Below are 23,453 nucleotides of genomic sequence, written 5' to 3'. Positions count from 1 at the left end.
GCACAAGGATCTTGTGCCAAAGGCTTGTACTCCGGTTAAAGTGAACAAGTTGGGGTGGAGTACAGGCTGGATCTCTATGATTGACCAGAGGAAGCGCAGGTACTCTAGGAGGGTTTCAAATGGGGTTTTTGATTGGGGTAAACCCCTCTGGCTTTTAAGGTGGGCGGACAGTTTGCAGTCCATGAGAGAACACACCTATGCAGTGCAGGACAAATTGGATAAGGAGGTCCCAGAAGGCAGGATGGCAGGCCCATATGATGACTGGCGCATGGAGGCTTTGATCATGTCACCAATTGGTGTGACACCTAAGAAGGAACAGGGTCAAATACAGCATCTATCTTGGCCAGAAGGGGGGTCAGTTAATGATTTAATGTCAGAGAATATGGCCTCTGTGTCTCAGTGGAAGTTTGTGATGTGCACCTGATGCAATAAAGCAGCCTTTTTCACACAACACAAATGGTCAGTGGTCTGTGCTGCATTCGTCTCTCCCAAGGGGGGGTTTGGAGGGCAGGCAACCCCAGGGAGGTCTAGCCCCCAGGCTAGAGTGGAGCAGGACTGCATTTTGTAGTTAAGCTACATGTATAGCCCATTACAGCCCAGAGGTATGTAGGGGCCCCATTTTGGGCTCCCTTCCACCATTTTAGGTACAGGTGATCTGGTGACTGATGGTAGGGAGATATAGTGGAGGGTTTTACCCCCCACCTCTTTTAGCTAGCTTCTCAGGGTTTCCTTGGTCCCTGAATCTTGCCAAAGTTCGGTCTTATTGTTGAGACAGGTGGGCAGTGGAAATGTGTTCAGTTGTTGCTTGAGACAGGTGCTTGGCAGTGGCCTGGAACGTTTTGCATGAGTTTATAGAAGTTTGGTTGGCGTTGACAGTTGGTGAACCATGTGGAGAGGAGTGGTAGGCAGGAAGTTCAAGGTTAAGTATAGGAAGTTTGGTTGCTTAGAGGTTGATGCATGCAGTCATAGGCTGTAGGGGAAAGTTAAAGTTGAAAACTGTTGAAATGCACTACAATTCAAATGAGATAGTTGTGGGGTGTGGTATGTGGGTGAGACCATAGGGGTGGGGTTAGGATATTGGATAGGTCATTTGATGTATAGTGAGGCTTTATTTTTGTAAGGTAGATTGCCCAGGCAAGGTTTGTGATGTGCACCTGTTTCAATACAACATCCTTTTTCTCACAACCACAAATGGTCAGTGATCTGTCCTGCGTCCCTCTCTCCAAAACCTTTCATATGTGAGAAATGATCTTCTTTTCCCCACCACAGAGCAAATTCTGATCTTGCTTTAGTTGTAAGTTCATTGCTTGCTCTCGCTCTTTTGGAACACACTAAGACTACATTTTTTCGGATCACTGGTAATCCTGTTTCCAGCAAGTGATTTACCACAGATTATAGCCCTGCTACCAGAAAATCACAACCCTCCTTGAATAGCTTAGAGTGTATCCCACAAGGCTGAGATGTCGTGAGCCCCGTGCAATTTTCTATTGCTTATAGTAGTGCTTTTTTTCTGAAGGGCTCCTGCTCAGTTTATCCCGCAATGCTCAATTATCTCTGTATGTTGCAGTCGCAATTCAGAGATTATATTGCATTGGACTTAATTCAATACATTTTGACACACCAGCTGTTTCATGCTCTGAGCGGATATTTCAGCAAGCAGTGGAACCAAACAGCATTTTACAGCTTGTAACTGTTAAAGAGAGCATTGGCGCCATTTTATGGTCCTCTGAAAGCGTGTGTAAAATAAAACATGCTGGTTGAGGCGGGGACTTACATTTTTGTGGTTCACGCACTTCATGAGTACCAACTCCCTGTATGCTCGCTTGGCATGCGTCTGGTTCTGAAATGGTCTACTGAGCTTCTTAATGGCCACATTTCTGTCCAGTACAGCATCATACGCAGCACTGCAGGGGAAAAAAGGAACTGCGTTAGGAGAAACGACACACCAAAGAATCCCCTCTGAGGGTTTTTACATTTTCAAAAGTATTATTGAGACTCAAGGCAGTTAACATTATGAAACTGTGTTTCGACTCCAAGGCCATTTGCCACTCTCATGCTTCAAGTCCAGTGCCGTTCTCCTGAGAGGAAATAAACGATGACTGACTAAAGCTTATCTGTAGCGCACGCTACCCGTCTGGGGGCAGATTTAATAAAAATACGTGCGAGCACTGGGAGTCTTTACTAGCCCTTTAATCGGATTACGTTTATGTAGGAGAACGGCTATGGAGAGATGAGGGAAACTTTTGCTGGGTGATAGTGAGGGAATCTGAGAAGGAAGTCATGGCGAAGAGGGTGCCAAAACAGATTGTCGCACCAAGCACCTGAGCAGGACAACGCCATATAACAGGGCACCAACCGGGGGTACACGCGGGATAGACGGTGTCCAACAACTATTTTCACAGGTTGGACGCCGTCTCCCCTACCAAGAGACGTTGGGCCTCGTTGAAATACACTGAACGTGTCCTGGTGTAATTTTCAGACACTGGACACGTTCAGCAGCGCCTGTATGTTGTCTGCTTTCCAGTCCCAGCAGAAACGTGCAGGCATGGAAGGGGATTTTATTTTCATCTCCAGCTCGGCCAAAGATTAAGGCTCAAGTTAAGGGGTCATCAGTCCTCCCTTTATTCCCTTATCCTGGCTGGGTGCGGTCTGGAGTCTCACACTTAGACGCAAATGCAACAGAAGGGAAACAAAGGCACACAGCTTGTTGTCACTTCACAGGTACTTAAGAGAGGCATGCTTTTGACTTTGTTCAGACTTTGTTCAGTCCCTGTATAAATATAGGAGATATGCATGCACTGTAGGAATGCCAGATATGTTGGTCTGTCCCAGTATTTACACAAATTCAAATACCATTATTTTGTTTTATCACTTTATAACGCTACTCATCCCAAAGCAGTGTGTCAGAGCGCTTTACATCACTTTGTATCAATGTGCAGGATGTACTAAAACCAATGAGGGTTGCAAGGTGTAGGAGTCATGTCCTTCATAGCTATCTGTTCTATATTAGGATTACAATTTATGAACTGTCAGTAACAAAAAGATCTATGTTATGTGTTTAAAGCAGTGACCCACTTACCTACCTACATAAAATAAAAACCTGTAATCTGCTTTTACATGATGTGCTTTGCAGGAGACACACTAACCCTCTATGCTAATTTAATTAAAATCTGGGGCTGGACAAAACACAGATCACTCCAGCAAATGCATTAACCTCCAGAGTTATCTAACCGTTGTTATTATTCCCTGAGAGTTACTGGGCATGCAAACATCTCTGCAGAGCCTTAATCCCATAAGATATATTACAATGAAGACTTTGGTACCAATTAAGCAGAACAAATCTGCTGCCATATTTCTCCTTGTTGCCAATTTCCTTGTGGCAGAGTTAAAAACAAAATGTATAAATGGAGGACCATATTATATATATGGCTGTGACATTTTGTTTGCATTACCCTGACACCAAAATATCATTTGCTAAATCGTGTAAAGTACTTAAATGTAGTCATGATAGACCTTCTAAACATATGTGTGAGGTCTTAATATTTGACGTCACTTTTTGTGATGTCACTTTCTGTGCAGTCATGGGTTGTTATGTCACATCCTGTGATGCCATGTGCGATGTCATGCACCATGACATCATGCACGGTGATATTATGCACCGTCATGTTACTTGCATACTACCTAACTCGGCTGGTCCCCCCACTTCTTCTTTTCGAACTTGTGCCCTATGTATCTACTAAGATATGGCACTGCTGCTCTCTTCCCCAGTGCTGGCACTCTTTCAGGATGCCTAGTGCTACATTTACATCTTTGCACCTTGGGACAAAGGTGTATGTATGATGGCAAACATAGGTTTTCTACTGGATGAATACTATTCCAGTATAAAATAATATGACTAGGAAAACTTTAAATTCTTTCCCACATTGGATGTATGCTGTACAGTGCAGCAGAATACAATGTGTGAAAAGTTAGGCAAAATGAAAACATTTTGGGGAGGCATATTTTGGGGCACAAAGCCCTGTGTACAATGTTAGATACTGCTTTGCGCCAAAATCATGGCTGCGTGTGTGGGAACCTTTACACGTAGTGCAAAGTTCTGTTTACATTACTTTTGGGGCTACTTTCCAGCAAAGAAAACAATTTGGTAATGGAAACTTATCAACAAATTGCTCTGGTTTCCTTGTCTTTCAACCTGCATAGACTGTTGCTAAATTTGCCACTGAGTCCCTTGTGATGGTGTTAAAGAACCTGCCTAGCCAAACAAGTTCATAAATGTCTGCCCTTTGAGGGTAGGGGGAATTTTGAAGGTGTAGGTTCCTGTGTTTTTGGCTTTGCAGGTCCTGGAAGTGGTATACAGCCTGAGTTTTGATGCAACATAAGGTGGAACCAGGAGATTAAAGTATGTATAATGTAGGTCGACCATCTTAATCCTAATGCAAAAGGCCACCACACTGTCACTTATCTATGTGTGAGCACTGTATTCTCTCTCTGCAAAAATGAAAAAAACGGAAGCTACTCCATTTTATGATGTTTAAATAAAATGTGATGCCTTCCTTTAATACTCTGTGTCCTTACATACATTTATGAACCGAATCCACCTTGGCTTCAGCATATCAATGACTCCAATTGAATTAACTTCAAACTAAATAACTTGTAGCCTTGCTACCGGAGGATCTTACTGACCTCACCCAGACCACTGTTTTTGTTAAACTAGGCTACTTAATTGAGCACCAGCGCTAGGGAAAACACAGGGGTGCACAGTATCTTTGTAAATGCAGTGCATCCCTACGTTTTCAGAATGGCTGAGTGTGGCGTTAACAAGATTTGCCTAACGTCACATCCCGTCGTTCTGTTGTACATATGCTCCCAAGTGCATTATTATACAATAGTAATTAATTGCTGTTTGCCTATATGGTGTACGACTGTGTGTAACAATTATTACCAGCGCATTTTGGGAGACAATCATGATATTGTTGGTGCTATATTCTTCATAATAAAACATTAATAGTATGAAGAACCAAAAATACCACTGAGCGAAGGAATCTCTATATTATGCACATTTATTGAGAAGATTCCCTTCGTACTTTTTTTTCACAATATGTACTCTAGTAATGCATTGCAGATAATAGAATCCAAATTAGTACTAATGTTTGCGTTTTTATATTTAATGTGCTGCACATTCTTTTTTATAAGACCAGGCACAGTGTCCCTATTATAGAGAGAAAATACGCAACAAAAAATACTGTACACTTGATTCATCCCTCAAGCATTCCTAACCCTCCTTGTCTTAGTTCCTCTCATCCCAGACCCAGGAGACTGGACCCCAAGCAGCTCTGCCAGGAGAATGCCCCAGGCCTGTGAGAATGAGCACTGGTAATCCATGAACTCTGCATGACCAGACCACCCTTCCGCCGGCAGGCTTCTGTCTGCATTGGCGGCCGGCATGACTTGCGGGTGGCGCGTGGCAGGCATTGGGGATCCAAGAGGCGTGGGGTTGCGCAATTAAAAACATAAATAAATAAAATATACACCACCGGGTCCCGCGTCTCTGCTCCTGCTCGCCTCATGGCCGTGGGCCTCGAGAAACACGTAGCCAGGAAAAAACATCCAGGCTCCCCTGACCAATCACAATGCTGCAATGCAGCGTTCTGATTGGTAAGGCTCTCCTCACCAATCACAACGCTGCAATGCAGCGTTCTGATTGGTTTTGAGCATCCTGATTTGACGCTAAATCAGGGAATGGGGGCCTGGGCATGTTCCGCACACAGGCTGTAATGCAGCCTGCATGAATGGGGAAAGTGCGCATGACTGAATTGGGCGGCTCAAGAGGGCCGACCAAACAGTCATTGCGCACTTAGGAGTGGGCAAACCACTCCTCCCCTTCCCTGCTCTGAGTGCAGAGCAGCCACAGTCACCCACCCACCCGCAAAGGAAACATAAAATGGTAATAACTCAAAGTTATTATCATTTAATATTTCCTTTACTTTGCGCTGCTCAAAAGCAGTGGTGTGACGCTCCTCCACCATAGTGGAGGAGCCGCCACTATCTGTCTGTATAAGAAGCTGGCCAGGACCTTTGGCCCATAACTCTCCAGCTTCTGATTGTGAGAGCACAGGAACCTTTGCAGTCAACGGTTAGGCAATCCCACAACCCAGAAGGAGTCCGCTTTGGCGCAATGACCTCATATGCATGTTAAACGTTTTCTTTGGGTCTCCTCATCCAGTGCAATAGTTTTTAAGAGGCACAGACAGGTCATTTGTTGAAAGAACTTTATTACTAAGTTCACAGGAACAACTCCGAGACACGTCCGCTCTCTGCAACTGCCAGCTCTCCTCTCCTGGTTAACTCTAGAACTCTAGCATCCTGGCTACCAAGAGAAGAATGCAGAGCATGTTGCCAAGACACCATATTAAGATACAACACATATTCCTTCCTTAAAACAAACACAAAACAAAGTATTATACATGTTACAACAACAAAGAAAACAAAAAAAATGAAGAGAGTATTGATAAACTAACATCATAAATTCAACTTCACTTCATAATATAGAATGCATATGATATGTCAATAAGTCACATAATCAATGTGCCATTTTGGAATTTTCCTGACACGTTTGTCGTTGTTTACATCATCACATCTTTTCACCATATGATTGTCACCTTCCTTTTCCAACCAGGCATTAACTTCCAAAGTGTTGCACAAAGTGATACTACAAATGTTCCACACCTTGCCATCACTCAGCCAAACACTGTTACCACTAACTTTGGTTATACATTTGGGTACAGACCATTTTAACATACCACTTTTTTGTAATCCCACACTGTACGTCCTTACCCAATCTCCAACAGCAAAAATGCGTTTGCTCCTTTTTAACCTGTCATTGTGCCTATGCACATGCTTGTCATGATGTTTCTTAATTCTACTCACAAGACTCGTATTGCATACAGGTCATGAGAAATCCTTGAACATCCACTCAGGTGCAATCTTTGTACCTGGTTGCCTACCTTTGAGAAGTTTAAATGGGGACTCCTTAGTGACTGAATGGGGTGTGGTACGGTAACTCCACAACATTTCTTTCACCGCTTCTTTACAATCTCCACCACACTCTTCAGACAATTGTACACATTCTTTTAAAACCCTGTTGAATCTCTCCACAAGACCGTTTTTCCTGGGGTTGTAAACAGCGGTAGTGTGGTGTGTAATACCCATCTTGATAAGATATGTTTTAAATTCATTAGCTATAAACTGGGGTCCATTGTCCCTGACTTATATCTCAGGGCATCCCTCTCAGCGAAAGATTTGGTCACAAACTTCAATGACATTACAAGCTTTAATGTCTCTAGTGAATGCCACTTCCGGCCATTTAGAATGGTAGTCAATTAGCACTAATGCATATTTATTGATTATTCCCTTGGCCGAAAATGGACCACAAATGTCCATGGCCACACTTTCCCATGGTCTACTAGGAAAATTAGTGGGTGAGATTGGTGATTCCTCTACCCGATGGGTCTGGTCACTGCACATGCATTCCATACATTTTCGTACATACTCCTCTATGTGCTTGTCCATATCTGGCCACCAAAATGTTTCTCTGGCTTTTCTCTTCATTCCGGACATACCACTATGTCCTTCATGTAGCAATTTTAGCAGTCTAGTCTGTAAACTTGCTGGAACCACTAATGTACCACTCCTGCATAATACAGCATCCACAACAGAAAGTTCTGTCCATACTGTCCAAAACTCTACACATTTTTTCTTGAGGGGGAAATTGGGGCTAGAGGGATTTGACAACTCAATTATTAGTTCCTTGAAAATAGTATCATATGTTACAGCATCTTTCCATTCATCACTACATATGGCACCTTCACACGACTCAACTACACTTGCCACAACGCAATCGTCATTGGAGTCAACATGATCGTCATCACCTTCCAAAGGTAGGCAGGATAAGCAATCAGCGTTAACATTACGAAAACCTGGCACATATTGTAAAGAAAAGTCATGCCCTTGGAGCCTGTACAACCATTTAGCAATCCTGGGGGTTGTTTTTGCAGCTCCTTTAGTGGTGAATAATTCTATAAGCGGTTTATGATCAGATCTAATTTCAAAACGTGTCCCCCATATGTATACCAATCTTTATTTCGGCCATTTGGCCATAAAAGAAAAACAATACACATATACAATCACAATAAATCAAAACATTAAAACATTGGAAGTACATATGTTTAAAATACAATAAAAACTGTACATCTAAAATTTTAAAATTTTAAGGGGGACCCAACACCTTTAAAATGCGGTTGCGCGTATGCCAAACATTAGTAAGAAATTTTGATAATGCGAGGACAGTTGGACCAGAGAGATCAGATTTTAAAATCCTATACATTGGAGCATATTCCCTGCCGCCCATATTCCTAATCAAGGGAAGAAGCCAGTATTTCCGCGCTGCCCTGTAGGCTGGGCAGAAGAAGGCCACGTGTAAATCGGTTTCCTCCAAGGCATCACAAGCCGGGCACTGCGTCGTAGTGGGGGGCGATGACCAAGTTCTTGTAAAGGACCGAAAGGGCAGTGAGCCGTATCTCCATTGGAGAAACAGCTTCCTAGCAAGTACCGGAAAGATAGGATCCAATACCCTCTCAAACCAATAAAGGTCCTTGCTTTGCAAAAACACAGAGGATAGAGACCCTTCTGCCTGGGTAACTCGGGCCCTAGCTAATTTGCGTTCATGGTATACGTTAGTCAGGGACCTTTTAGAGATGTTCAATGCGGCATTCGCAGGGTCAGTCCATAAGTCGGGGAGCCCTAGTTCCATGCAGGTGGATTGGATGTTTTTGACCCAAGGGATACGGAGCGCTTTTGGGTGGTTCAATAATTCTGCCAGTTCCGCCCTGTATGCTGCAAGATCTTTACTGCTCCACAACCTACGCCAGAAGGCTATTGGTCTCAGGCTTATTTCATCAGATAATGGTCGTAGACCGAGGTCAAGCCTCAAGGGGAGGAGCGGGGTACTGGGGGGAAGCGCGGTTATCTGTCTTATAAACTTGTTTTCTGTTAATGACAGGCTATGGCATGGTGTGTGTCCCCACAGTTCCGCCCCATACATGATCGCTCCCCTGGCCTGGGCCTTGTATATCTGAATTAGGGCCCCCAGCGGGCGGTATGAGGAGCCGGTCATCATCCGGGCGATACCCCCAGTAATTTGTGTAAGTTTGAGGTTCGCCCTAATCTGGTGGGATCCCCAAGTCATGGTTTCATTGAGAGTCACACCTAGGTATTCAAAGGTGGCAACCCTCTCGAGCCGTGCTACTCCCAATTGCGGATTCGGCCGCAATTTTTGGCTCGGATTTAAAACCTTGAATTTAGTTTTGGCCGCATTGATTTCTAGCCCTCTGTCCGTACAGAAGGCTACAAATGAATCAAGGATCCTCTGTATCCCCATGGGGGTTTTAGATAGCAGCAGGGTGTCATCCGCAAACATGATTGCGGGCACCCTGCTGCCATTAAGTTTGGGGGCGTCAGTATAATCGGTGGCATTTAGGTGGGCGATTACCCCGTTGACGAAGAGGCAAAACAGGGTCGGTGCCAACACACAACCCTGCCTTACCCCTCGGTCAACGGGGAATCTATCGGTCAATTCCCCCGACCTCCCACACCTCACTCGGGCATAATTATTATGATGAAGCCTCTGTAAGATTACTAGGATGTCCGGGGGGACGCCCATCTCTGCCAAGACGCTCCAGAGTTTTCCCCTGGGCACCAGATCGAAGGCGGCCCGTAAGTCCACAAAAATTGTGTACAGACTGCCGCCCTCGAATATTGCTGCCCTCCAATAGATGAGATTCAACCTAAAAGCCTGGTCCACTGTGGATACCCCCTTCCTAAATCCCGCCTGATAGGGACTAAGGGCACCCACCTCTTCCATCCAATCCTGGAGGCGATTCAGCAAAACCCTGCCAAACAGCTTCTGTGCTACGTCAATTAAGCTGATGGGTCTGTAGTTGGCCGGGAGGAGAGGCGAGCCCTTTTTAAGGATAGGGACCACCTCTGCCCCCAGCCAAGTACCAGGGATTTCCATGCCGCTTAGAACTCCATTGAAAAGGGCAGTAAGGTAGGGGGCCCATACAATGGGCTCCTGTTTGAACATATCCCCAGGTAAGCCATCCAGTCCTGGCGCCTTTCCAGAAGCAAGACCTGAGATGGCAGCGGTGACCTCACCCAGCGTTATCAGCTCTCCTTCATAGCCTGGCCAACCAACCTCGGTGACAGTAGGAGATTCTCCCGGCTCAGAACTGTAAAGAGACTGAAAGTGAGCCTGCCACACCCCTGGGGCAATATTGGGCTCTATTGCCGATTGAAGATGCCCCGACCCCCCATTCACTATCCTCCAGAACAGACGTTGGTTTTGGGTCGCTAGGGCCTTGCTAAGTTCTTCCCACTGATTTTCCTCCCACTCGGCCTTAGCGTGGGCAACTAGTTTCTTGTAAGCCCGCCTGCTTTGTCTTAGGCTATCCCCCCCTAGTCCCTCCTTAATAAGTCTGAGGAGTTCTGCTTTTGCCCTTCTGCATATGTAAGTCTTGAAATAATTCACCCCCACCAGCATGCAAGGGCTTCCTTTTCAATGACCGAGTATGTAGCCTCAGCACCCTTAAGAGTACGTGATGCAAATGCTACTACACGTTTGTGTCCTAAATGTTTTTGCATCAGCACTGCTCCTAGGCCATAAGCACTGGCATCCACTACAATTATGCTATGATGAAAAGGGTTAAATAGTTTCAACGCAACAGCCTTAACAATTTGTTCCTTGATAGAATTAAAAGCTTTTTCACATTCATCCGTCCAATCAAACTTGACACCCTTTTTAATTAATGTTCTGAGTGTGTGAACTTTGTTGGCAAAATGCTGAACAAATTTGGAATAAAATTCCGCAGGGCCCAGAAACGAACGCGATTGTTCCTTGTCATGAGGTGACGGAGCATTTGCAATTGCATCCAATAACTTCTTTTTTGGTTAGACCCCTTCTTTGGATAAGGTGTGCCCTAAATATTCAATTTGTTTCACACCAAACTTGCATGTCTTAACTCCCACCGTTAAACCTGCATTTTGTAATCTATCCAATGTTTTAGTTAGTATTGAACCATGTTCAACACGATTAGACCCCCACACTAACACATCATCCTGGAACACCAGCACCTTGGGTAAGCCCACCAATATTTTAGACATTACCCTTTGGAAAACCGCCGAAGCAGATGCCAAGCCGAATGGCATTCTGATGAACTGGAAGGCTCCTTCAGGTGTGATGAATGAAGTGAGATGTCTTGAAGTGGAATGCAGTTTAATCTGATGATATGCATTAGACAAGTCGATCAGTGAAAAATATGTGGCATTATTTACAGAAGACACCATTTCATTGATATGAGGTAATGGGAAGCTGTCAACCAAAATATTATGATTTAGGTCTCTCAAATCAATACACATGCGTAAATTGCCATCCGGTTTTTGTGCCAAAACAACTGGAGTAAGCCATTCTGATGACTCAATGGGCTCAATAACTTGTGCTTCACATAACCTTTGTAATTCTAGTTTCAACTTTTCTCTAAGAGTAAAAGGTACACTCTTTGTGCACACATGGAACATTATTGGGTTTAAGTATAATGCGGTGTTCAAATTTTTCTAAGCAACCCAATTTTTCTCCAAACAATTTAGGAGATTTGGCACCTCATTTAGTTATCTCAGCATCTTCGTGGCCAATACTTGTTGTGGGTGGTTAGGATGCAAAGTGATGCCCAGCATTTTTTGTTCACACCATCCCAGCAATGCTCTTCCCTTTTCCACCACATATACCTTGCTAGTAGCTACCTTTCCTTTGTGGGATAAGGTGCACTTGAAAGAACCTAACAATGGAAGTTTAACACCACAGTACCCTACCGGTTCAACATCTGGCAGAGTCAACTGGTAACGTCCTACTCTCTCCCATGTGTTCTTATCTATAATGGTATAGGGGGAGCAAGAATCAGTCCACGCAGTTATTTTAGTGCCATTATTGCCTAAGTCACATTTGGGTGGGTTGTAACCCTCAGATACATCATTTATAACATTGTCACAAATAACCATTACCTCAACTTCCCCTTCATTGTCAGAATTATCATCCTCAGAATTTTCTCTAATCATATTCACGGGGTGCTTTCATTTTGGAGTGGATAAAGATCCGGCCTTGCACATACATGCTAAGTGACCAATCTTTTTGCATTTGTAGCATTTCCCTTTGACTGCAAAGCATTTGTCGGAGTCCGCAGTGTGTCTCATGCTGCCCATCTGTAACATACCTTGTTGTTTTTATGTATGGAAGTGGTTTTGCTATTGCTTTCCTTCTTTTTAGAAGGATTCTTCTCTAAGACACCCACTTCGGTTGTGGCAGGTTTCTCTGAGCTTAACTCTTTGACATACTTTGAAGTATTCTGGACTCGCCTTACCACTTCTATAGTTTTTTGTAGAGAGGGATCTTTCATAGCTAGTAATCTTTCTTGAGTTTTAATATTACTAGTTCTGTATATAAATTGATCCCTTATGATCTCCTTGTAAAGATCTCTAAATTTACAGGTAGCCGCAAGTGTTATCTAAACCGAAATATATTGTTCTACAGACTCCCCCGGTAGTTGAGATCGAGAGAAAAATTTGGGCCTTTCTACTACTATGCTAATCTTTTTGCCGTAGTTTTCTTCTAATGCCTTTATTACTTCAACATACTCATCAGTGGAAACTATCTCATCGTAATGTAACTCTACCACTTCACCCTCCTCTTTAATTTCACTGTCGCTTGATTTCTCCCCAATAACAACTTGCTTCTTATCTGTAATTATAGGTAAAGTCTTTAAAACCTTTCTGCCTTCTATTCCTAAGTTGTGCTTGAGTATTGCCACCTTACAGGAAGCTACAATATCCTCCCCACCAATAGCCTCTTAATAGGTCTCGAAGGATTCTATCCAATCCTCCCACGTTAAAGCAGGTTCCCCAGGACTTTGTAAAAACTTGGGTGGAGCTACAATGGATGATATATCCATTTTGACAGTATCTTCTATCTGTAGATTTAATTTGAACAATATATCAGAAGGCAACGTTGTACACACACTAAGCGATTCGTGAAACAGTGAAACAATGACGTAAAATGTAGAAATAGTCACTGGTTTTAAGATGCCTGAAAGAAAAGAAGGTTAATAAAAAAACAAGCAACAAAATTAAAGTAGTCACCTTAGTCTATGATAACAGTCCCCACGATCTTCGTAGTTGACTAGTAGTCTGTAACACTCTTCAGTTTTACTCGATGGACACCGTCTCCTTAATTTGCGCAAAACAGCTCATTCAGTTTATGCGCGCTGAAACTGTGGTTTTTAATCCCTTTAGCATGCCGATTCTGTTCCTAAGATTGCGTTGCAGCATTAGTATTGGTTGTCATAGCAACCACACTCTGTTACTTGGCAAGCGTCTTTACTCTACACGTCACAAAGCGGTGCAGTTCCCAGACTGCATTGCGCGCTTCTGACGTGAACGAAGTTCAGGAGTTCCGTCGTAGAATTCTTTGTGACACGCAACGAGCAGGATGAAAGTGGGCAGAGACAGGCACGAGCAGCGTCCGGTGAGTCAACTTGAACAATAACAATTAGTGGATACGCTGGCAGTAAACTTCGCAGTGTTAACGGTCAACTCAAAAGAAGTTAAGTTTGCCAGCAGTTACATATGTCTCGTGACTTAACGATTTTAAAAATGACAAGGTCTCACTTTGACGCACACTAGCCTTCTCTTACTTCTGAGTTTTCTCCGCTTGTATACTCGTCGCCTTCACTGTGCCACTGTTAAACACCTTTAGTATATTTGGCAATTCCTCAAGTGCCAGTGCACATATACAGCGCTTTGTCACAAACAAACACGCTAGTTGTGTGCTGCTTCCATATTCCTATGCAAAATGATTTTCCTCAACGTGCCTCGGCTTGTCCTCACCAACAGTACCAACAGTCAAAAAGCAATCCGGTCCAGAAATCCGGTCCACGACTCACAGCACAATTAACATTAACAGCACTAGGTTTAAATGGCACTGATAGGACTTCACTGACCTTTGAGATATAGCATGGCACTCTAATTTTCCCAGTTGATATTGACAACAGTTTTTCACCACAGCAGGACGCCTTCAACAACGCAGTAACGTCTAAGGGTTGATATCTCGCAGCATCTACTCAGTCTGCCCTCAAGAGAAAGCACATCCCATCCTCGTCGCCACTTTTAAGAGGCACAGACAGGTCATTTGTTGAAAGAACTTTATTACTAAGTTCACAGGAACATCCCCTAGACACGTCCTCTCTCTGCAACTACCAGCTCCCCTCTCCTGGTTAACTCAAGAACTCTAGCATCCTGGTTACCAAGAGAAGAATGCAGAGCATGTTGCCAAGACACCATATTAAGGTACAACACTAGTCATAAAGTGTGATTGATTGTTATATACAAGTTGATGCTGGCACAAGAAAAAGCATAGTGAACAGTGTTATGCCCAGCTGCTAAGTGAAGATTGTACCAAATTAAATTGCAATCAAACCAAAAGATGTAGCGCAGATCCTACTCGTGTTTGTCATTAAACAACACACTGGCACTAGTGAAGGGCATTCTACCAGTGGCGGCTGGTGACTTTGGAAAGTAGTGCGGCGTAATGAATAGGCGTGACTGGAATAGATGGTTGTGGGGGTTCCTCACTGAATAAAATTTGTAACAGGGGACAAAATGGGACATTTTACAGCAATTGTGAATAATTGCACATTTGCTTTGTTGTGCAGGTGCCGTCTTCTGTATTTTTCTGCTGCTGTTTTGTGCTGCATTATTTAAATGTGATTTTTGTTTTGTTGAATTGCAGTTTTTGAGCTGCGTACTGTTTTGACTGTTCTTGTGATATGCGATGTCATGTTTTAACTGTGGTGTTATGTTGCTTTGTGTATGTTACTGTGTTATGTTTAGTGGTTTACTTTAGGTAGGTAAACAAACGCTGCTATATTTGCTGCCAAAAGCAGCACATTCCTTTAAAGTTCCAGTCATATACAACTATATACCACTTTCTAAGGTAGTAAAATAGTGCATGCGACACCAGTCGGCCATAAAGTGGCAAAATAGATTTGCCTTATTTGCCACATAATCCATCATTTGATGTGAAATCTGCAGATTTTAACAAAAGAAAAATATTTCTAGCTCAAAAGTTGCAGCGCAGTGGAAAATGTGACTGGTCATCTTCCTGTTTTCTATTGCTGTATTTGGGTGTGAAACTGATACCAGTGTGGTGAAATCCGTGCCCAGCGAGTGCCAACATGTTAAAATGAGATATTAATGATACAAGACTTTCACTAAATGTCCTGCATTATGATGCAAAATATGCCTTTTCATGCCACATAATTTAGCCAACTCTACATCATAATTTGGCTCTCCACTAATGCACAATTCCAGTGACCCTGAAAATACCCAATAATATAACCACCCAATTGCCTCACAATAATTGTGTAGCACACCCTGCCAGCAGCTGTAAATCCCCTCGATATTAGTTCCCCTGCTAGGAAAAAATGGAACCTACGTGTAAACAAAAAGCTGCTTCTCCCCAATCCCCCCCAATGTGTGATGTTTGCAGCTACAAAGATGTGTATTAGCATATATTACAATATTTTACTCAAAGTGCGCTCCAGCACCTTGTTTTAATGGAAGCTTGAACGAGTAACCGCTCTCGGAATTATGCTGCGCGTTGCCTTTTTTAATGAAAAATGGTTATGGCCATAATCTACGAGGAAAATCAAATAAATATAAATGTGCGGGAACGGTAGGAGTGGGGGAGGATGAAGGGAGGTAATTAAAAAAAAAAAAACGATGGACGAAGTAATTTTCCAAAATAACATGCACAGCAACGAAAAAGGAACACAATGTGCACAGCAGAGGAGCAAGCGCTCGTGCCCGGGCAACAGCCAAACAGAGAGCGCGAGATTGTATTGACAAGAAACAGATGAACGGCCCCCCTGGAGACTAGTGTTTTCACCACCTTTCATCCTTCTGTGTCCCCCCAATACCCCCTGTTCAATTTATATGCAGATTAGCTCCGACCATATCTTTTCAAAATATCCTGTTCGCCTCTCACGGTCTGATCCTGGAGGGAGACAGAAAAAATCTAAATCTGAGTCTTTAACTCACTCAGCCCCCCTCCCCCACTTCCATTTATGATGCACTCCTGTTGAATGTTGAGGGATTGCTTTAATGAATGATTGCCTGCACACTGAGACACAGGAACCGAGCAAACTAGAGGGGGGCGTGGCCAAGCCGCGGGCTGAGATGGCCGCGCGGTGTTGAAGCTCCGTGGTCGACTCGGCGCCAAACCTGTTTTTCCCGACATCCTGATGCGGGCGAGGGCTGCCCGGACCCGGCGCTGACTCCCCTGCTCTCCCGCAACAGCCCGGAGGGGTGATCCGGCCCCGACAGCGCCCGGAACGACCAAAGAACGCCGGGGCCTAGCGGACCCGATGCACAAGATGGCGGCCTGGCTCGGTGGCCGGAGAGGTTAGTGCGGCGGTGGCGGCCGACGGTGATGCGGGTGGCCGGGGGGTAACTGGGGGGGGGTCTGAGCACTGGGGCGGGGTCTGGTGTGGTCCAGCTTCACCCCCTTCGCCGCCGTTGGCCTGAGGCGGGTCGGGCGTTGGGCCGTTGCTCGGCGCCGCGGCCGCCTCCTCCATTGCCGGCCCCGCTCGGGTTCCCCGCGCGGTAGCGGTCTGGGGGGCCTGGGGGAGCGTCGACACGGCTGACTGGTGGTGAGGGTGGGTTGGAGGGGATCTGCGCGGACCTCGGCGCCCGGGCCGCCTCTGCCCCCCTTCCCTGGGACCTCGCTCGGCTGCCCCTGGGGTTCTTGGCCTGCGCCGTCCGTGTGCCCCCTCCCCGGTCCTGAGTCGCCTAGCCGACTCTACTGCCGCCCGGATTGGTCCGTGTCTCGGACCCCCTGAGAGGCGCCCCCTGGTCTTTGGCGCGGAGAGGACACCTGGTGGCGGTGCGGCCTGTGCTGGTGCCCGGGCCCGGTTGGACGCGTGGCCGGTGCTGGCGGGGGACCGCTACGTCGCCCGCGCTGCGGGCCGAAGAGGTTGCGGAGCCGTTTCTCCTTCCGAGTCCTCGTCCCAGTACCCTGGCACCGCCTGTTGGCACCCTGCCCACATCTGGCAGTCGTTCCTGGTGGGGGCATGGGGCGAAAGGACCCTAAGCAAAAGACCTTGCCCTTTGAGAGGCTCCACGATCAGCCTGCGGACCAACGCCCAGACATGTCGGACCCTGCTGGAGGCCAGTCCTCTGGCCCGGCGGCTACCGCTCCACCCCCTGAATGGCTTCAAGAGATGCGTGCTGGATTCAGGGCCCTCGATGGGCGCTTTGATGCCCTGAACAAAACGCTAGAAACGATGGGGGCGAAGGTTCAGGCCCACGATAAGCGTTTGGGGGAGGCCGAGACCCGGATATCTGCGGTGGAAGACGGCGCAGCGCAGGACACTAAACGCCTAGACCGGCTGGAGCGCATACTAAAGGACGTGGCCATCAAGAACGAGGACTTGGAATCGCGCAGTAGGCGCAATAACGTCCGAATCACTGGGCTTCCTGAATCCACGGCTACCGGCAGGCTGGATGTTTTTGTTGAGCAACTGTTATCGGACATTTTTGGGAGAGACTCCTTCACACCTGGCTTTGTGGTTGAGAGGGCGCACCGCTCCCTTGGGCCGCGACCTAACCCGGGGCTCCCTCCCCGCCCTCTGATCGCCCGGATCATGAACTTCCGAGACCGAGACACGGCCCTGAGGCTGGCCAGGGAGAAGGGCGAGATCACCTGGCAGGGCTCGAGACTCTCGTTCTACCCTGATTTCACCGCCATGGTACAGGAGGCTAGGCGCAAATATGGGCCTCAAGTACGGTATGCTGTATCCGGCCCGGTTGAGGGTTGAGGGTTGACATCGATGGCCGACCGCGAATCTTTGACAATCCTACTGCGGTGCAGGAGTTCTGCCGAACATATAAACCACGCAGGGGCCCTTCGGGGGGCGATGAGGATGGACACACTCCACCGCACAGTGGTGCTGCACTTAGCCAAGACCTGTTCTCCGGCTCTGGGCCTGGCTGAGTCGGTGCCCGCGACGCAGCTTGGACTTCTTTTTCTGCCTGTTTGCAATGGGAACGTTTGAGACACTTTGCTATGCCTTTGTTTTTTCTGTGGCGCTGGGTCGGCGGCGGGTCGTTGCCATTCCCCTTTGGTTGACACCGCCGGGAGCATTTTTTGACCTACAATGCCTATTTTTTGTTTACTTGTTTATCAATGGTTTTGCTATTTGAAACTTCGCTTTTCTTCCACAGGTTGGGGATTGCCTCACGTTTGCGTGATGTGGCTGGGTGGGGGGTGGGGGGATGGGATGGGTAGTTTGGACACTCTTGACATGGCTGATCAGATTGTAACTTTGCGAATACACGGAGACACTTCTGCTTTCCTGCTCTCATTGTTAGGGATATGGCGGCAACAGTACACATAGGCTTACATGAAGCCCCCCAGGGTCTTTCACTCATGTCATGGAACGTCAGAGGCCTGAACAATCAACGGAAATGTAAGCAGGTGCTACACTATTTGAATCGGCACAGGGTCGACATTGCCTTCCTGCAGGAAACGCATTTACACACCTCTGTTCCCGCTCGCTTTGCAGCTTCCTGGGGCGCCCACAGATACTTCTCCAACTTTAGCAATTACGCCCGAGGCACCGCGGTGCTGATTCACAAGAGAGTCCCGTTTCACTGCCAACTGTTCCGGGGGGATCCTGAGGGTCGCTTCTGCATAGTACGGGGGGTGTTGATGGGTCATGCGATCATCCTGGTATGTGTGTATGCCCCCAACACTGATTCCCCGGAATTTTTCCACGCACTGTCTGCCCAGCTTGCGACGCTTGAGCCTGCGGGCCTCCTTCTTGGCGGCGACTTTAACTTATTGCTCGATGCAGCTTTGGATAGTACATCTGGGGCTGCTCCTTCCAAGCCCAGGGCGCGGCGCGCTCTTGCGGACCTCTGTCAACAGTTCTCCCTAGTGGACATTTGGCGCAGGCGCAACCCAAACACCACTGACTATACACATTTCTCGGGGCAACACAACACTTGGACCAGACTTGACTATTGGCTGCTGTCCCCGGGCCTGTCCCCATGGTTTGGTGGGCTCCTTACTCTCCCTAGGACGTACTCTGACCATTCCCCGGTCTTGCTCCGCTTGGATGTCCCACGCCCCGAGGGTTTTGAGCGGCAGTGACGATTCCCTGGGAGAGCTCTGCTGGATGACTTATTTGTCCACGAGATTTCCGAAGCAATAGAAGACTACTTCACGATTAACACAGGGTCTGTAGACTCACAGGCTGCGCTCTGGGAGGGGTTTAAGGCCTACATCAGGGGGGTTTGCATAGCCAAGCACTCTGGGGTCCTTAAGGCACTACGCGCAACCATTAAGCAGCTGGAGGCACAGCTTGAGTTGATTGACGCTGAGGCGCAGCGCGGGCTGGACGGGGACGTGTCCGCGAGGCGTCTTCGCCTCCTGACTGACTTCAGGGAAGCTGCAGACAGAGAGATTCTGTACCTTGGGAAGTACCAGACGGCGCGTAGATATGGCGAGGGAGATAGACCGGGACGCACACTGGCTCAGGCTTTGAGGCCTCCGTATGGTAGGTCCTTGATAGTTGAGGTGAGGGGCGTGGATGGCTCGCTCCGCACAACTCCCACGGCGATCAGAGACGAATTCCTGTCCTACTTCTCCGACCTATACAAGACCAAGTTGGGGGAATCCCCAGCCTCTCGTGCGGCCTACTTGTCCGAAATCGCACTTGTGTTTCTCGATAAGGGTATGCAGGAGTTCATGGCTGAGCCTATTACTGTGGCGGAGGTGCGCGGGGCGATTAAGGTGCTTCGCGGGTCCACGGCCCCCGGCCTAGATGGCTTCTCTGGGGATTTTTATAAGGCGTTCACTGATCAGCTGGCGCCACAACTGATAGAGGTATATGCGGAGGCCCTGGAGCGCGGCTCCCTACCGGCCACCCTCAGCGAAGCGGTGATAGTTCTCCTTCCTAAACCAAACAAGGACCCGACGTTGTGTAGTTCCTATCGCCCCCTCTCCCTTTTAAACTTCGACTACAAGATCCTGGCAAAGATTGTGGCCAACAGGCTCTCGCAATTGATGGAATTTATCATTTCGCCCGTCCAATCGGGCTTTGTCCCGCGTCGCTCTACGTCTTTAAATCTGCGAACGCTTTTTACGGTCCTCCATAGAATTAACCCTGCCACGCCGGCGGCGGCGGTCCTCCTGGATACCGAAAAGGCCTTCGACACTCTAGAATGGCCCTTTTTTCTCGCCGTCATGCAACGTATGGGCATGCCGGAGACCTTCCTTGCCACTACGAGGCTTTTGTATAGCCGCCCCACGGCCCGATTGCGTATCAATGGCACGCTGTCCTGTCCCTTCTCTTTAACGCGTGGTGCGCGGCAGGGCTGCCCGCTCTCACCACTACTGTTCATTTTGGCCATGGACCCCTTGATCCGACATTTTCAGGAGCGCCACCTCCACAGGGGTCTCCAGTTCCGGACGGGCCCACTGCTAGCGTCCCTCTACGCAGACGACACCATACTGTATGTAAGAGAACCGCAGGTCAACCTTGCCCCCCTGATACGGGAGATCCTCCGCTTTGGCGCACACTCCGGGCTGGGCATCAACTGGCATAAGTCCGTCATCTTCCCCTTGACCAGCGGCACCTCCCCATGGCAGTGCGAGTACCCGTTGGAGTGGTGCTCTGACTCGGTTAGGTACCTGGGTGTGCAGATCCATCTCAACACGGACGAACTTATTCGTCTCAACTATGGCCGCGCTTTGGACAGGCTGGAGACACAGGTGGAGGGATGGTTGAGACTCCCGCTGTCTATGTCGGCCAGAATTGCAATCATAAAAATGATAGTTCTCCCTAGATTTTTATACCTCTTCAATAATATCCCCGTCCCCATCACCCGTGCCTTTTTCACCGCGTTGCGATCCCAGCTGATCAGGCTGGTATGGGGCGGGAAGCACCCCCGGATTGGTTGGAAGACCCTCATGCTCCCTCCTGATAGGGGCGGCCTCGGGGTACCGGATCTGTATTTGTATTATCTGGTGGCGCAATGTGCACATGCCTATGCCTGGTACCACCCTGACGCTCGCATTCCGTTCCTGCGTCCCGAGGCGGATTTCGTTCTCCCGGGCCGTTTAGCGGCGGTGTTGCCGAAGGGGGTCCCCAGAGACCCAGTTGATATCCAAACGGTGTCCACCACAAGTTGGGCGTGGCACCGTCTTACTCGTTATCTAGCCCAGCCCCTCCTTTACTCCTCTTCTCTTCCACTTCCTAATCCCGGATTGCTGTCTGGCACGGGGGAGGCGCTGGTTCAGCGTACACTGACCAAGTTTCACCTTGCTACGACCGGGGACCTCTACCCGGGGGGCCACATATTTTCGGTCTCGGAGGAGGAGCGCTTCAGTGAGGCCACGTTCATGGACAAATTTGTCCTGCGCCGGCTTTACTGTGCGGCTCGTTCAGACATTGCGGGATTCCCTCTCGAGCCAACATCCTTCGAGCCTCTGACTCTCCTCATTGACGACGACTCGGGTGCCCATATGGTATCTAAGCTGTACAGGGCATGCGCGGCGCTGGTTCCATGTGAGGATGGCCGGTTGAGAGCGGCCTGGGAGGCGGACTTGGGTAGGCCGATCACAGATGAACAATGGACCGCTTGCTGCAGAGTCACTAATGCGATCTCGCTAAATAGTCGGCATAAGCTCCTCCATTATAAATTTCTTCGCCGCTGCTACATGACCCCAGCTAGGCTCCACGCCATTGACCCGGCGCGCCCGCACACATGTTGGAAATGCGCTGCACCACACGCTGACTTTGCACACCTGTCCTGGACGTGCCCCAGACTGCAACCATACTGGACGCGGGTCCACGAGATCCTTGGCGCTATGTTGGAACTCACGCTGGTTCCCACTCCTGAGGTTGCATTACTGGGCTATACAGTGAACTTCCCCAAGGGCGTCCGCAGGCTTGCCTCCCTGGGCCTGCTGCTCGCCAAGAGGGAGGTGGCAAAGCATTGGGGCGGTAGGTCGGCCCCCACTGCCGAGACGTGGCTCACGTCAATGGCTTATTGCAGCACAAACAGCGAGATATATGCTAGTCTCCTCCCTGCAGTTGCGCGTCCCAAGGATATCTGGGGCCCCTACAAGACCTATATCGCTAACCTCCCGAGCGCTTCCCCACCGCGTGCCAGCTCTGGAATAGTACCCACAGGGGTGGGGTAGCTCTGATGGTCCTCCCTGTGGGGAATTGGGGGGAATGAGTGCACGCTGCGCGGGCTGCATAGGTGGAGATGTGCCGACCATGGGGGTGCCCACTGCAGATGGTTGGGGAGTCCTGACTGAATCATTTCCCTTCGATGGGCACGGGCGGAGGAGAAGGGTGGGCTCTGGATGGGGGGTCTATCTATGGTCTGCTGTCACACAATCGAACTGCTGCTTATATATGAGGGAAGAGTGTAATGATGTATCTCCGCACTTGTGCCTACAGATCTGTACAGCCGATATTCTTGCATTGTTCTGTTTTTCAAAACTCAATAAAAAAAGTTTAAAAAAAAAAAAAAAAAAAAAAAAAAACCGAGCAAACTAAGAAACACACACACAAAACACTATCACATTTCTAATGTCAGCACTCAGGGCTGTAAGTGGGATGAAAAAACTGGAGGGTCTCTCAAAGGGGCGTAGCCAATGTGATTAAGCCGTGACTTAAAAACATGCAAGCTAAAAATATGTGCTTAGCATAGTGTGCCGCCCGACTTGTATTTTGCTGTTTCTGTCATTGCATCCAGATATATGATACAACAAGTAACATCATACCTACAAGTCAGGACTATTGGCTTTGTCAATGGTTGTTAGTTTCATAAGATAAATAAGCAGCTATGGCTTGTATATAATATTGATAAGCTTCCACTTAAAGCCCTGGTGACCCCAGGGCAATGTTGCTACCCCTGAGCTTCAAAAAGAGAAGGGAAATCCAGAGAAAAAATGAGTCTCTAAACGATTTCACTTCCCCCTACAACCATCACCTGGCATAACGTCATGCTGTAACTTCTCCACTAGTGAAACGTGAGCAGTGTGAGCACGCAGGCATTGATGTGCCTGCTGTCAATGCAGTCTGGAAAAAAGGGACCGCCTGTGTCAGTGCACAAAACAGAGCCCCATAGAGACCCGTTTCACAGCCCTCCTTCAAAAAACTGCTGGTGTTCAGCACTGGTGAGACCCGGCCCACTTAAAGCCCTGTCAGCACTTACCAAACAATTCCTATAAAGGCAGCGAAAAAATTCAAGGGAGACGATTTAAGCACAGT

General features: G+C 47.7%; 1 protein-coding gene across 5 annotated transcripts in view; it reads right to left on the bottom strand.

The window, feature by feature from the left end:
- Positions 1-23,453, bottom strand: part of MAPK10 (mitogen-activated protein kinase 10) — a 948,252-nt gene that overhangs the window by 280,648 nt on the left and 644,151 nt on the right. For all 5 annotated transcript variants that reach the window (XM_085636553.1, XM_085636554.1, XM_085636551.1 and 2 more), the window contains one exon: positions 1,775-1,904. In XM_085636553.1, the coding sequence (XP_085492679.1) occupies positions 1,775-1,904 (130 nt within the window). The remainder of the gene's footprint in view (positions 1-1,774; positions 1,905-23,453) is intronic.

This window comes from Triturus cristatus, chromosome 2_1 (genome assembly GCF_964204655.1).
Source record: "Triturus cristatus chromosome 2_1, aTriCri1.1, whole genome shotgun sequence".
NCBI lineage: Eukaryota > Metazoa > Chordata > Amphibia > Caudata > Salamandridae > Triturus > Triturus cristatus.
Note: the sequence above shows the minus strand (reverse complement) of the source record. Positions and strands in the feature narration are given on the sequence as shown.